Raw genomic sequence first — 15,727 nt, 5'->3', positions numbered from 1 at the left:
AACAGCACGTGCATTATTTGAGACATGTGAAATTTAAGTAGTAAACATCAAATAAGCATGCGTTATACGATTTGTGTAAGCTAATGTAACCCCTGTTAGGTGTTCACTTATAGCTAGAATGCTCTCTTAATTTTAAACTTGACTAGAAGATAAATGTTGGTGAGATTAGTTGCGGGTTTATAGATGCTGGCCTGAAAAATGTTGCCGAAAGCTTGTCTGTAAGTAGTAAGAGACATTCAGTGATACTTGGGTTCAAGATGACTGTCAAGCTTTAAGTACCCCAGTGCTCCAGTACAGCTTGTATATTGTGCTCAAAATCTCACAGTAACCTTACTTCTTGCTGCAGATCAAACTTCTGTGTGATGAGTTACTGTAATATCTGATGTCACCTTGTACAACAAATTTAGATACTTGCAATGACAATAGAGTAAAAATACGTCTTCCATTCACAGATGTGCTTTGAGTGGTTTACCAAAGGACAGCATGATCTAGAGAGTGATGTACAGCAGCAGCTCTTCAAAGAGAAAATTCTTAAACTGGAATCATATGAAATTACTATGAATGGTATGGAATTTATGTTGGACAACGTATTTGTTCTTGAAATGCATACCAGCAATTTGCTTTCTAAGCCTTCAAATTAAACATCAAGCAGCTCTGCAAATGAATAAAATAAAAGGGTCTTTTTCTATCATTCTTAGTTCTTGTAGTTGGAGAAGAAAAGGATCATCGCTTGCGTTTGATATCTTCATTTAAATAAAATGAAAAGCCTAGAAACTTGGCCTGACCTGAATAAAACGCTTGCACTGGTTTTCACTTTCAGGTTTTAGTTTATTTAAGACTTTCTTTGAAAATGTGAACCTGTGTGACCATCGACTAAAGAGGCAAGGAACTCAACTGGTGAGTGTTCTGGCAAGTTCATTCTTGTGTGCTATTTGTGGCATCTGGAGAATGGGAGGAGGTGAGACAGATTCTTCAGCAGCTGTTTGATACAATCATGTTTGTGTTAGTATGGAGACAGTCTTTCTAGTGTTAATATTGTTAAATTCTGAAGCTAAAACATAAGAATTAATATAGGAGAACTTCAGTCATTGGTTGCTGAAAGCTAATGTGCAACTTCTAAAACTTCTCAGGAGAAACGTGTGGACTATTTGTCTACTAGTAATCCTAAATTCTGGTACTGATTTTTTTGCTTCTCCTTGGCAGGGAAATATTCCCTTTCTTAAGTTTTTCTTCTTTATGGGGGATTTATGTGTATCATATTCAAGTTCTTATTTTTTCTTTTCTGCAGTTCTTTTTAACTTTGTGATCCTTGACTTTTTTAATATCAAATTAATGATTATATTTAATGATATGTTTGGTAGTTTTCCATAGGCATTCTAGATCTTTATCACAGAGAGATAATGAAGGTTGTTTTTTCCTTAAGTGTCATAGTAGGTTTTGTGATGTTTTATAATGTGGTTAGTTACCATGTTGACCTTTGTGAAACAAATTCCATTCCTGATTACATTTCTCAGTGCTTTTGAAGTCTTTAATTTTTCAGTAGGCTTGATTGATAGTGCTCTTTGCAACTTGTTTATTCACCTTTTTTTAAACAAAAAAAAAAGTTTCTAGTAAGAAAATATAAGCTTGCAGCTATTGATTTCACTTCCCAAGGTGCCAAAACTTAACAGTGTTGGAAAAGAACATTTTTGAGATTAATTCAAAAGGTACTTTTCCAGCAGATGGAAAACTGTTTTGTTTGCATGTTTGAACTCAGTTTTACATAAGTCACGTTTTACTTTGTTCTTCCTTACGTAGAGTGTAGAAAAACTGGAATTAATAGGAATGGATTTCATTTGGAAGATTGCAATGGAGTCACCTGATGAAGAAATTGCCAATGAAGCTATTCAACTGATAATAAATTACAGCTATATTAACCTCACTCCTAGACTGAAAAAGGTAACCATAATATTTGTACATGAAAGTGCTTTGACATTCATAGAAATTTGATACTCTGCCTGTTAAAATGTATAATTTGTAGAGTTCTGTCAGTTTATCATTAATTCCTATCTGTTCACGTTCTAATTCGTTTGTCCACTGTATCAACAGGATTCAGTATCACTGCACAAGAAATTCATTGCTGATTGCTACACGCGACTGGAGGTAAAAGACAAATATTAATTGTTCTCATATCTAAATACTTTTTTAGCTTTTTGTCTTAGGGTTAGAATAACTGACTGATAATTTTTTTCAATTGAAAAAAATCATTCCACGGGTATTTCTTATGCTCTTAGCTCTTCAGGATGTATTAATTGGCTGTTGAAGCAAGCACTTAGGTACTCTGCTTTATATTCTAGGCAGCCAGTTCAGCACTCGGTGGTCCAACATTAACGCATGCTGTTACAAGAGCTACAAAAATGCTTACAGCAACTGCTATGCCTACAGTAGCAACATCAGTTCAATCTCCTTACAGGTAAGCCTGCTTTCAAAATGGTAAATTTGACAGTAAATGTTCGCTCCCAGCTACTTCCCTCTTGATTCTAACTGGTAATTGAGATGGCCAACTGGCATTGTGTTAGCCAAAAATCTTTTCTTCCGTGCTCACTTACTATTGGTAATTCTGTATTCTGTTACAATGTAACTTGAGTTTCAAAAAGATTTTAACAAAGCCTGAAATTTAAAAAGTAGTAAATAAAAAAAATATAAGAACAAAAAGGCTGAGTGCTGAAGCCTTCTAAAGTACTAGCTCCCTAGTCTTGTTTCTCGGGCAGTGGGATTTCTTATCGTGTTTGTTTGTTGCTGGTAGTTTTTTTTTACTTTTTTTTTTAATTGGGAGAGAGATGTTTTTTCATCCTTCCACTTAGTTTATGCATACTTAAATGTACATAGCTTAAATATATGAACACCAGGGTGGAGAACTCTGGAAACATAAAGCTGCTTCTGCAGTTCAGTGTAATGCAAAATTCTTGACCTGTTTTCCTGGTTTGTTTTGACTGAAATACTCCTGGTTTTAAGAAGCTGCATTTAAAAACAGCTGATTCATGGCTGTTACACATGGGCCTGGAAAAATTAACCTCTGAGACAAACAACTGACTTTGTTTTTTATCCCTAGGTCTACTAAGCTTGTAATAATCGAAAGACTGCTGTTGTTGGCAGAGCGCTATGTGATAACAATAGAGGTAAGATAAAGTAGTGTTAGCCTCCCTGAGTAAGAAATTAACTTGCAGTATTTTTAAAAATAGCAGAAGCAGTTTAAAGCTATGTAGCTCTAGTAACTTTGATCCATGCCATCATAAAAATGTATTTGTTCACAAGAGTGGCGTTTACCGTTGTCCTTCTCTTCTGGCAGGACCTTTACTCTGTGCCCCGAACTATTCTACCTCATGGTGCCTCTTTTCATGGACATCTTTTAACTCTTAATGTTACATATGAATCTACCAAAGATACCTTCACCATAGAGGTATGTGTGCACAGGCTGTGTGTCATGCCATCTTGATTATGTAGTTAGTTGAGGGTATTTCTGATGCCTGGTCTTAACAGAGGAAGGTTTTTTTAAGGACTACAGTCAGCTTGAAAAATCTATTTGAAAATGCTGAATGTGTGCAGAAAGCTACTGTAAGAAGTGCCTGTAGCATAAATAGATTTGATGATCACTGCAGTGTGAGAAAAGTTGTTTGCTTGCTGTCAGTGAAAGAGCATTTCTCGTGCTGTCCTACATCATCAGTCTCTTCTTTGTACCTTAATACTTTTACCACTCTGTGCAGGGAAGCAGGAAAATTTTAAAGGAGGATTTTTCTTTTTTTTTTTTTCCTCTTGGGATTTAGTGCTTGAGCAGTTGTAGTAAACCAATGTCTTTTAATTTTACAGGCTCATAGCAATGAAACTGTAGGGAGCATCAGGTGGAAGATAGCAAAGATGTTGAATTCTCCTGTGGATAATATACAGATATTTGCCAATGACAGCCTGGTATGTTAACTAGAATTCTCATTCTTTCTAAAATAGAATTTCTCTTTTTGAACTAAATTACAAATATATTCTTGCAGCTAACAGTAAATAAAGATCAGAAATTGCTCCACCAATTGGGCTTCTCTGATGAACAAGTCCTTACAGTGAAAACATCAGGCAGTGGGACGCCTTCAGGGAGCTCAGCAGATTCCTCAACCAGTTCCAGCAACAGCAGCAGTGTGTTTAGTTCATCCTATGCAATGGAACAGGTACAGCATGATAGCCTGAAACTTTCCCATGAATTTGGAGGGAGTGGGGAGCGGAGCAGCAGTGGGCATAGTACACAGCTGGGATAGTGGAATGGGTGCAGTGAGCTAGGGCAGCAGCTGTTCATATCAGCTTGAGTTTAAATGCACTGTGTTCCTAAACATGTGGATTGGTCTTCAGAAAAATAGTTTTGTCACTTAGTGTAGCCTGTTGGTGCTTGTTATCTCTACAGGTCTTTTGTTAAATCTATAAACAAATGATTCATTTGATGCCATTTCGAGGCTACATACTTGGCTAGAGCAGACATTTCCAGACTTACACTGTTAAAAAAAGCTGCAGTGTGAAAGTAAACTCAAAAGTATCAACTAGCATGTTCAGTCTGCTTTGTAGGTGAATGTTAACCAAATTTTTTGTCAACTATTATTTACTGAAAGGGAAATGATAGAATAGCAAAATTCAGTTCTTGTCTCAATCAAGAAAGTAGATGGAACTTCACTTAGCCAGGTTGGCATTTGGGTCGGTTGCCTCAATTAAGAGCTCTATTATATTAGAACAGAGTTGAGATGAAAAAAACAAACTGTATTTCTGCTTAATTCTCAGGAGAAATCCCTCCCTGGAGTAGTCATGGCTCTCGTGTGTAATGTGTTTGATATGCTTTACCAGCTTGCCAATCTTGAGGAGCCAAGGTAAGCAAGCTAAGTAGTTATTGAAGAAATGCTTCTGTTGCAAATTTCAAATAGCTGCTTATGTTACTGTGTATAGGCACCTACCCCTGGCCTCAGTGTGGCTGAGCCTTCTTTTGCTTAAATAATTTCTGGTAACTTTTCAGAATAACACTCCGAGTGAGAAAACTTCTGCTTTTAATTCCCACTGACCCTGCTATTCAGGAGGCACTTGATCAGCTTGATTCCCTGGGAAGGAAGGTATGTATTGAACAGTAACTAATCTTGGAGAGCTTAACAAAATGGGTCTTATTAGCAGTTTTGTTAAAGTATGTTTAAGATGGCAGGCTGTGACAGGTTTGAAACTACTGCAGAACAATACTCATCTTAAGGATTTGTGTCTTATTTTTGAGCAGTTAGAGGCAAGAGGGTTATTTCAGGGATTATGCAAGATGTATTGACAAGTACAACAAAATGCAGTCATCTAAAAATATATCCTCTGGCATATTCCTTCTAGAAAACACTGCTGTCAGAATCAAGTTCTCAGTCTTCAAAATCCCCATCCTTGTCTTCAAAACACCAACATCAGCCCAGTGCTAGTTCAATACTAGAAAGTCTGTTCAGATCTTTTGCTCCAGGCATGTCTACCTTCAGAGTACTCTACAATTTAGAGGTAAGAAAACAAATTTACTTCTTTAAATTGTGTTTCTGAGTGCTAAGGCTTTAGTTGAAATTTTCTTTGGCAGGAGACCTCAAGGCCACCATGACAAAGGCTTTATGTAAAAATGAAAACGTCATGTCACAGTCTGCTTTTCTGTATGAGATAAATTCCCAACAGAGGAAGTAAAACAGTTCCCATTCAGAGGAGACTTTACTGTGAAGCCAGGCTCCTCTTGTTGTGATTTGCAAGGTAGAAGGAATATTCTAATTTATGTGAAGAGAAGCAAAGGAATATAGAATTCCTTACTGTTTAGGTACAACTCCCTGCCTGAATTGTCAGAAACTGAATATGGATTTTCTTACCATATAAAAATGTTGGAACTTCTAAAAATGAATGGGAGCTGTTATTTAGTTTGATTGTTTCTACTCAAACTCATTTGAAAGTTGAATTATTTTCAGGGAGAGCAGTACTAGCGATTCAGAGGGAACTGGCAAAAAAAAGTTAACTTGTACGTAAGTCTACCTAAGTATTCTGTCTGTAGAGGCTAAGGAGGAATATTTCTTGAGAAGCATTTGGCTATGAAGAATTTTCACTATCCAAATGCACAGAGCTTTTACCCAGGAGCTTCTGACCTGTTCTAGGTGTGCGTGTGAAGTGAGCAGAATGCATATAATTTTTTAACCCTAAGTATTCTGAGTTCTGTATTCAGAGCTCAAAACATTGGATGGGACATTGGAAAAAGGTTCTTCCTAAGTGCTCAGTGCATGCATTTCAAGGAATGTAAGAGAGTTCAGTGGTGGTTGTGGTGTTAAAACACATGGAAGCACTCTCTGGGAAACTGGACAGCTCCTAGTTCTGCTTGCAGGTTGCACACTTCATAAGGACTCGTTTCAAATACTGTCTGAACAACATGAAGTTGCAGGGCTGGTTGCCAGCAGCTTTGGATACAGTAAATAAGTTACTATTCTGCCATTCTCAGTGTATTCTAAGATGGTTGTAGGATTTTTTTTGTAATTGCTTTCCTTTGTGTTTCTGTAGTCTTATCGTTCACTCATCACCTTCCCACACTCTGATATCCCTGTCCAGTGGTAGGATTTCCCCTTTTTCTGTCCAGCTGGAATGAAAGATAATAGTATCTCTGAAATATGCTGACAAGTTTTACGACCGAAAGCAAATGTCTTAACATATCATAGCAATGCCTTGTTGAACTCTGGGTTATAATACAGTATGACAATGTGGCTATCTGCTTCTTTTACACCAGATTAAATAACGAAAGCAAGTAATAAATTGCTTGGGTTTCTGGCAAGGAATAAGTAGTAGTAAATTGGATTAGATGTGTAGATTTTTATGAGTGGACTTATGCCTCAAATCCAATCAAGCCAACTAGAAGCTGAGTTCTGTCAGAAAAAGGTGGCATGATGTCTTACTCCCCCTAGCTGTTTATCTGTCAAAATTTTGTAACCAGTCTGGAAAATGTGCACCGCAGATTTTAGAACATGTGAAAGAGGTGAAAGTATTAAAGAAATTCAAGGTTGTATTATGCAGTGTTGTAATAAAATTTCATACCTGGAACTCTGTAAACAACGCTTCTGTCCAGTGAGCATGGAAAGGATATATCATGTTTTTCTGTGTGGAGCATTGTTGACTGTACATATCAAAGACTCTTCTCAAGAAAGTAAATAACATCTGTATTTTATTTATTTTAGTAAAAAATAAAGTGAAATGGACTATAAATGGGCATGAAGCCTGACCCACAGAGATTGCAGAATTCCTTGTGACTGTATTTCTGAGTGTAATGACATTTTGTAAGGTTTAGTGCTGGTAGACTGTAGAATTACCTGGATTATTTAAAAAAAAATGAATTATAATACAGTTATGTTTCAGGAGATGTGAGATAATAAGTAAGCCATCCGTAGGATGTTTTATGGGATGCTGAAAATCTAAAAAGGAGAAGGATTTGCACTCTTAATGGGCTACTTCTGAGCCTGAAGACACATTTCACATGCTAGAGTACGTACCTCATCCTTTTAGTCAGTAAACAGCAGTGAGGAAAAATGCCCTTTGGTACAGAATAAATGTCTATAATAGACATTGTTGTCCTGGATATTTTTAGTCCTATTTCTCTTTGCAAACTAGAGTTTCATGTAGCTGTATTGTTAATTTCTTCATTTTTTTTTGTAGAAATTCTTTCTACTTTTATTTTGCTGTGAAGATCAAAAGTATACTAAGACTTCTGTGTGGATACTTTATTTTAGGTACTGAGCTCCAAGCTGATGCCAACTGCAGATGATGAAATGGCGAGAAACTGTGCCAAGTCCTTCTGTGAAAATTTTCTCAGAGCAGGAGGTTTGAGGTTAGATTTCAAAATCTTGACTCCATTTGCAACACTTCATTTAGATAGCATTTGTGTGGTTCTGCTTTCCGTGATGCACCACAATAGTAAAGCTTTGAACTTCTTTTCCAGAGGAAAAGTCCATCCAAAGCTATTCTCTCATTAGTGAGCATTTGGAAAGATAGCTGTAGCTATCATTGTAATGTAATGGAGTGTATGTTGTTAAACCCTTGAAGCCTAAACCCTAAAAAAGCTTGTAAATTGTAGCTTATACTGAAGTAGTAGATGTTTGGATAGTTAGCATTTAACTATTTCAGTTCAAATTTGCAAATGTGTACTTTACACACACTGTGTCCTTCATAGACACCAGTGGACAGTTTTTAGCAGTCGGAGCATAGATTGTGCATTGAGAACTAAATTAAATTTGACCATCTTCAAAATGCAGACCTTTCACATGGATTAAGATATAATGTGAGTTGTTTGGAAGACCTGGCATTATGACTTGTAATTGTATCAGATTTATCAAGTATATATTGTTCTTAAGTCATTTTTGCACCCGACCCCTATAGATCCTGGAGTATTTACTATCAGGAACAGAAATCTCCAATCTGTAAATGCAGGAGGGGAAAATGGGGATGTTAGTCTCCAAAGGTGCCCGAGTGGCAGTTTTAATTGGCATTCAGCTGACTGAATAGGAGGAGGGAAGGATGGAGATAAATTAATTGCAGCTCTCTCCTAATGTAAAATACTTTAAAACAGAACCTGTGTTATTGATTTCTTTTTAAGTTTGGTGGTGAATGTGATGCAGAGAGATTCCATCCCATCAGAAGTAGACTATGAAACCAGACAGGGGGTCTATTCCATCTGCCTGCAACTTGCAAGGTATGTAATTTCTTCTCATTAGAGAGAGTGCTGCTTTCTTGGCTTTTGGAGAGTGGTTTGCCATATTTAAGATTGACTGATACTTCGAGTTCTTTTTCACTCATTTGCTATAAGCACTGAAAAATGAACTTGATGTTTCTGTTCTGTGAATGTAGGTTCTTGCTTGTTGGCCAAACAATGCCTACCTTACTGGATGAAGATTTTATTAAAGATGGAGTAGAAGCGTTGTCCTCACGTCCCTTCCGTAATGTCAGCCGACAAGCAAGTAGGCAGATGTCCATTTGTGGAACACCTGAGAAGTCATCCTACCGACAGCTCTCTGTGTCTGATAGATCCTCCATTAGGGTAGAAGAAATCATACCAGCAGCAAGAGTTGCCATACAAGTAAGGAAGTCTTTGATAAATTATGGTGGTATAGCTGTGGGCTCTTCAGTGACAGCCGTATAACTTCGGGATTTTTAGTCAAAAGTCTACCTTCTATACTGATTCCTTGCCAGCCTCCATTTAAAAGCCTCAGAAAATCCATACCATCAGTCTCTGATCCTAACCTTCATCTGAATTTCAGCATTTTACTTAGTCTTTGGAATTTTTTTATAATACAAAGGGAAGCAGTACTCCAAAGCTGTCTGCCAGAAATAGAGACACAGAGAAATCTTACTTGTGATTTATTTTCAGTCATGCTTCTCAGCTCTTAAGACCTTATTCTTGTTAATTTTGAGGGAATAGAAAGGAGAGGGTTCTTGCTTGAACTTGTAGTTTATGGTTTTGTGTGATAAATAGCTCAATAAAAAATTGCTTATTTGACTGGGGGTAAAAGGGGAAACTTTTATCTTTTCAAAAAATAGCAGTTTTTCCCTCTATAAGAACATCAGTGTAATTTATCTGAGACTGATTATTTACTGAAACATTCTGACCTGCGAAGGAGAGCTCTCAAACCATTTGAAAGTCATGTCCAGTTGAAAGAAACTTCATAGTTACTGTAGTGATTATACCATCCTAGGTTCTTAGCCAGTGCTTTCCAATTTGATTGATATGAATGAAAGTAAAATGGCTAATTGCAGATAGGGTAAAGGGTATGTAAAGTGGAGAATTTAAAAACAAATTACTCCCTGTACAAGGGGCAATAGTAATCTCCTATTCTCTGGAATAAAAAAGATACCAGCATCTTTGAGCCTATTTAGAGGTGAGGAAAAGAAAACCAAATGGGTGTTTGACCTGATCCAGAAGATACGTTGCTGTTATCCAAGTGATTAACAAAGGCTGTTGAACATCACAGAAGTAACTGCTGTTTCTTGTTCCTTCAGACTATGGAGGTGAATGATTTCACTTCCACCGTAGCTTGCTTCATGCGACTCTCTTGGGCTGCTGCTGCAGGACGACTGGACCTTGTAGGAAGTAGTCAGCCAATAAAAGAAAACAATACTTTGTTTCCTGCAGGGATTCGAAACAGACTCAGCAGCTCAGGTAGGTTGCTGTGCCTCTAAACCATCTTACTGCAGAAAGTCATTGGTTTACTCGTAATAGAACATTTGAGAAACTTGATGCTGAATTCATTCAATTACAGAAATCTGAGAAAAATGCTGTATGTTCATGTGGTATTTAGAGAAGATTTTTTAAGTTGCAGAGAACTGACCAAAAGCTGAAAATATCTGAAAAACGCAATGGATTATAGTGTTCCTCCATTTCTCAATGCAGGAAGTAATTGCAGCTCAGGAAGTGAAGGAGAGCCAACTGCGCTGCATGCTGGTATCTGCGTGAGACAGCAGTCCGTATCTACCAAAGATGCTCTGATTGCTGGAGAAGCCTTGTCTCTGTTAGTAACCTGCCTTCAGCTACGCAGTCAGCAGCTAGGTATGAAATAAAATTGGATTACTCACTCTTTGGAATGTAAGTAAGGTGGGTGAAAGCATTTGAAGGCAGTAAATCATGGAAAAACTTGCTGAGACAACCCAAGTGAGAAATACACAGTTTCATTTTTAAAAAGCAATTGTGTTTTTTGGTATTGGTTTTCTTTGTTTTTGTTTTCCACAAGACTAAACAGCAGGTGGCATGAAACAAGGCATGTGATGCTGTGCCTTAGTGAAATTCATTGGGAAAGTTAATATAGTGCCAGTATATAAACATTTGTGCTGGCCTTGAAGTAGGGAATTCTGCACATGCTGCTGTTTGCATAGCTAATGTTTAATACTTGAACCTTTGTGTACAAGAACTGTAAACCCCGGTGATGGGAGGAGAAGGAAAATGATGTTATGAGGTAGTGCCACTCTATGGTAAGGGAAGGAAATGAAGAACATACAAGTACCTGTTACTGCTTTTTGCTGGTGCAGGAGGGGAGGTACTCTTGGTCCTGTGATATCTTAACATAAGACTGTAACTAACTGATTTTAAATGATTATTTTAGAAAAAAATGGCCTGGTATTGTTCTGTTCCAGGATCTTTTTACAATTTGCCTTGTGTTGCTGATTTCATCATTGACATACTGCTTGGATCACCAAGTGCTGAGGTGAGCATCCTTCTCTGAAGACTTCTTAAATGTTTCAGTGAAATGTGTATAATTTGTTCATTTAATGTGGTCTAGAGATAAAATTATATTCCAACTATTTGAGCACTTTTTGCATATGAATAAATAACTGTCTGTAATTGTTAGTGATTCCAGTATTTTGTACTGTGTTGACAGCAAATGCTGAAGTACAACATTCTTCAGATTTGTTTCATCCTTGAGGCATGAGGCTGTGCTTTGAGCAATGTAATGAAAACAGTCTCATTTGGGTTAGATTCTGTAATACTAGTACTTTTATCTTCTCAGCAAGGGGAAGTTACAGGTAACCTGCATCTTAAAAGACTGGGTAACATCTAATGCATTCCTCTGAGCTTTTGAAAAATTCTTCAAAATGTCCAAACCCTCCTAAAACATATTTTTTCTGATTTGAGATTATTCTGGGTATTCCAAAATTCAGAGGTTTTTTTTTTCAAGCTGTGCTTATTTCCTTTCATTGCATCCCATGTATTTTAGTATGAAGTTATTGCATCTTTTACCCCTTATCTTAGTAGACAGTTTGTGTTTAATAAGGCATCAGAGCTTTAAGCAGGGGGATGAAGGTGGATTGCTGAGATCCTATAAACAGAAGCCCTGGCTGGGGGTGTGGAGCTCATGCTCTAGTTACTGCAAGATTTTTAAAGTCTGTTTTTTTTTGTTAGATTTGTAACCAAACAAAAGTATGTGTTTTTGGCAATCTTTGAGTAAGGTGTAGTGCTTAACAACAGTACTGTTTCAGATTCGTCGTGTTGCTTGTGACCAGTTGTACACCCTTAGTCAAACTGACACATCAACTCATCCAGATGTACAAAAGCCAAACCAGTTTCTCCTGAGTGTTATCCTTGGTGCCCAGCTGCCTCTTTGGTCACCAACCAGCATCATGAGAGGAATTAACCAGAGGTGAGTCAAATGCATGTTGACTGAGAAAGGAAACTTACCATATTTCTACATTAGTAGTGCTGTGGAAGCTCTAAGGCGTAACTGATTCGAACTTTCTTTTTGTAATTCTGTGAAAAGTAGGCATGCCTGTCATGCCCCAGAAAGCCTGGGAAATAGGAAAATTCAGCTTTATTTTCCTCCAATTTATAAGGTACAACTCTTCCTCTGTGAACTTTTAAAGTCTGGCTTATTTGACTTCTAGGAGGTTCTAATTGCTAAGTAGGCCTGCTCTTCCTAGGATGTTCTCATGGTAGTCAAAACCAGACTTGAGTTCTACAGGCAATGGGATGTGTGACGGAAACATTGAATTTATTTGATAGTATTTCATAGATCCAGAACATAAATTGAACCAGAATGCTCCAGCCAGGATCTCACCTGTTTCCTTGTTGCTTATGTTACTCATTACAGCTGTAAAGACTGCAAGTGTCAGTCGTGTTGACTTGTCTCTGACTGGACAAATAACGTTGAATTTAACATTGACTTTGAACACTAATTTCTAGAGGAATCTGAGTGAAGGAGTAACTGAGAAACTAAAATTTGATGTTATTTGATATGTTGTGAAGTGAGGGATGAAAGCAAGATTAAATGTTCAAAAAGTCCGGAAGGAATTTGTTAAAGCTGTAGTGTGCATGAAAAGAAGTGTACCTAAATAGCTACAGTATTCTGGGTTGGATGGACAGAGCATGCAGGCCTTAAAGTTAACTACTTAGAAAAAAGTTTCTAATTTGAATTTTAAAACATTTCTTCTATTTGTACCTTGTGTAGACTTTTGTCCCAGTGTACAGAATATTTTGACCTGAGATGTCAGTTATTGGATGACCTCACATGTAAGTATGCGTAGATTACTGCACAAACGTGCAAGTCATTCTGCTTGCAACTTCCAAATGTCCCCTCCTTCTGTAGACAAGATGTAGAATGTAGACTTCATGAGGAGGTTGTTTCACTGTTAACTTGGTGTGACTTGCCAGCGTGCTGGTCATTCTGTGTTGTTAATGCCTGACATGGACCATTCTTGGCATTTAACTGCAAGGCATCTTAACTCCTTGTCTGCTTGTTTTTATGGTACCTAGGTAGGAGTTTGTGTGTGAAGTTACCTGTCCGTGTTTGAAACTGCTGATCATGATGGTGTGCATGTTGGATTGTCTTACACATGACTAGATGCTGTTTCTGCTCACATAAGCGTCCATCTTCTAAGTTTCTGTATGCTATCTTTTTCTCTAAAGTAATGCAGAATGTGTACTGGTGACAGTAGGCTCCAGTCCTGTGATCTTTCCTATAAACTGCTTAGTGTAGTGCCTCCTATTAAAGTGACATGTGGCATTGTCAAAACATACATTAATTACCAAACTGTTAGAAGTTCTTTGTATTTAAATACTACAAACTTGGGCCGGGGGCTTCTTCTATCTTGTAGCATCAGAAATGGAACAGCTAAAGATAAGCCCGGCTGCCATGTTAGAAGATGAGATTACCTGGCTAGAAAATTTCGAACCCAACCGCACAGCTGAGTGTGAGACCAGTGAAGCTGATAACATCTTATTAGCAGGACACTTGAGGCTCATCAAGACTCTCCTTTCACTTTGTGGGGCAGAGAAGGAAATGGTTGGTAAGTATTCCTTTTTATTCTAAAGGTTACTAGACTAGTGTGAATTTTGCACAGCACTGAAAAATGTACTTGCTACTGATGAAAACATTTTCTAAGTCCTGTGAAGATATTACAATACATCAGTGGAAGTGACAGAGCTGAAGGAGAATTAGTGTTGTCTGTATCTTTATTGTGCTTGTGACTTCTGGTAAACCATTTGGATGCAGTTTTGTTGATACGATGATGTTAAGTGATCTTACTGTTATGAAGAACCTTTTGACATTTGCAGTAATGCGTGTAACGGTAGGTATGGCTTTCTGTGTTACAGGTTCATCTTTGATTAAGCCATTGTTGGATGACTTCCTCTTCCGAGCATCCAGGATTATTCTGAATAGCCATTCTCCAGCAGGCAGTGCTGCAATCAGTCAGCAAGACTTTCATCCAAAGTAAAAATTGCTTTTTCATTAATGTTGGGTTTTGTCCAAGTGGTGCTCCTGAAAGCAAATGTCAGCCACGCTGGGGCTACAAGTACAAGAATGTTAGAGCATTTCTACAGAGCATAACTTTCCAATTTATACATTTCCTATATCAGTGTCTAAATAGTGTCTTTGTAAGTTCTTTTTGAAGAATTTTGTATGTTCTTTTGTATTTCCTAAAATCTTTGCTGTTCTGTACTTCCAAAGGCTGTGCTTTGCTTGTTAAATCAATGAAGAGCTGCAAGCACAACTGAGTGCTGATTTCTTGAGGCCAAAGAGCACTTCTTTTGTTCATCTTCACTTGGGAATTTGGTTAAGTTGGAGCACAAGCAGGAAACTTTACAAGCCCCTTTTAAATGAGTATTTCAAAAATTCCTTTAACTCTTTTTTTCCTTTAGAATAACTGCTTTTTATAAAAAGCTAATGCTAGCAAATCTCTCTGTACCTGAAATAGCTCGTAATAGCTCAGAATATATCAACTGATTACTTTCCTTCCTGCCTCCCTAAGAAAGAAAAAATGCCACTCTACAGTATCCCATGGTTTTTTTAGCATTTAAACTAGTTCTTCTGAGCAGTTGCCACTTGTTCCAAGTAATGTGGCTTTCTAGAATTAGAAATAATTGAGTCATCTACAAAATAAACCTCAATTGTGGTTTCCTTTTTAGGTGCAGTACAGCAGATAGCCGACTAGCTGCCTATGAAGTGTTAGTAATGCTGGCTGATAGCTCACCTTCCAATCTTCAGCTTATTACAAAAGAGCTGCTTTCTATGCATCATCAGTGTGACCCTGCTCTTACCAAGGAGTTTGATGTAAGCAAGTAGCCTTTTCTTCATTTGTGTTCTGTTGTAGTAGGCTATGCTTTGGAGTACTGTGGTTTGGTTAACTGCTTCATTCATTCAATTTCCATGGTCTTCAATTTAAAATTACAAGAAAGCAGGCAAGTAAATGAAGACCCATTTGGTTTTCCTCAGAAGCAAATACTTTAATGAGTCTTTGTCAGTTATCTGGATAAGGAAAAAGCATTGCCTAATTACTGATTTATAGATGTTTTAGGCAGTTCCTTAAGCTTTCTGCAAAATATATAAATGAACAAATACAGCTCATGTGGTGTTTCAGAATTGATATTCCTGGTTTTCCATGAAATTGCTTTTAACAGCTCATGTTAGGGTGATTATAAAAGCTGTAATGTGGTTTTTTTTGGAGTCTCATGCATTCCGTAACTTACTGGGACAAAAAATGTTTCTCATTCTAGTATCTTCCACCAGTGGATAGTCGCTCCATTTCAGGATTTGTGGGACTGAAGAATGGTGGTGCTACTTGTTATATGAATGCTGTCTTCCAGCAGCTGTACATGCAGCCAGGTCTCCCAGAGGTAATTGGTTCAACATCATTGAGGTCGTCTTCTCAGAATTATCATTGTCTGAGCTGCAAGTTCATTTTAGTACCGTTTGTAAACAGGAATTGT

At 37.5% G+C, this 15,727-nt stretch overlaps 1 protein-coding gene across 2 annotated transcripts in view; it reads left to right on the top strand.

Annotated features, from left to right (window-relative positions):
* The window catches only part of USP24 (ubiquitin specific peptidase 24), a 61,476-nt gene that overhangs the window by 28,425 nt on the left and 17,324 nt on the right, over positions 1-15,727 (top strand). For both annotated transcript variants that reach the window (XM_021405442.1, XM_021405443.1), the window contains 24 exons: positions 453-564; positions 821-897; positions 1,798-1,938; positions 2,089-2,142; positions 2,337-2,452; positions 3,092-3,158; positions 3,329-3,439; positions 3,847-3,945; positions 4,023-4,193; positions 4,792-4,877; positions 5,021-5,114; positions 5,371-5,526; positions 7,770-7,867; positions 8,633-8,728; positions 8,884-9,112; positions 10,033-10,192; positions 10,424-10,579; positions 11,161-11,231; positions 12,004-12,164; positions 12,969-13,030; positions 13,615-13,806; positions 14,114-14,231; positions 14,927-15,071; positions 15,515-15,634. In XM_021405442.1, the coding sequence (XP_021261117.1) occupies positions 453-564; positions 821-897; positions 1,798-1,938; positions 2,089-2,142; positions 2,337-2,452; positions 3,092-3,158; positions 3,329-3,439; positions 3,847-3,945; positions 4,023-4,193; positions 4,792-4,877; positions 5,021-5,114; positions 5,371-5,526; positions 7,770-7,867; positions 8,633-8,728; positions 8,884-9,112; positions 10,033-10,192; positions 10,424-10,579; positions 11,161-11,231; positions 12,004-12,164; positions 12,969-13,030; positions 13,615-13,806; positions 14,114-14,231; positions 14,927-15,071; positions 15,515-15,634 (2,892 nt within the window). The remainder of the gene's footprint in view (positions 1-452; positions 565-820; positions 898-1,797; positions 1,939-2,088; positions 2,143-2,336; positions 2,453-3,091; positions 3,159-3,328; positions 3,440-3,846; positions 3,946-4,022; positions 4,194-4,791; positions 4,878-5,020; positions 5,115-5,370; positions 5,527-7,769; positions 7,868-8,632; positions 8,729-8,883; positions 9,113-10,032; positions 10,193-10,423; positions 10,580-11,160; positions 11,232-12,003; positions 12,165-12,968; positions 13,031-13,614; positions 13,807-14,113; positions 14,232-14,926; positions 15,072-15,514; positions 15,635-15,727) is intronic.

This window comes from Numida meleagris, chromosome 7 (assembly GCF_002078875.1).
Source record: "Numida meleagris isolate 19003 breed g44 Domestic line chromosome 7, NumMel1.0, whole genome shotgun sequence".
NCBI classification, from domain to species: Eukaryota; Metazoa; Chordata; class Aves; order Galliformes; family Numididae; genus Numida; species Numida meleagris.
The sequence above is the reverse complement of the archived record's forward strand: the minus strand, read 5'-3'. Positions and strand labels throughout refer to the sequence as shown.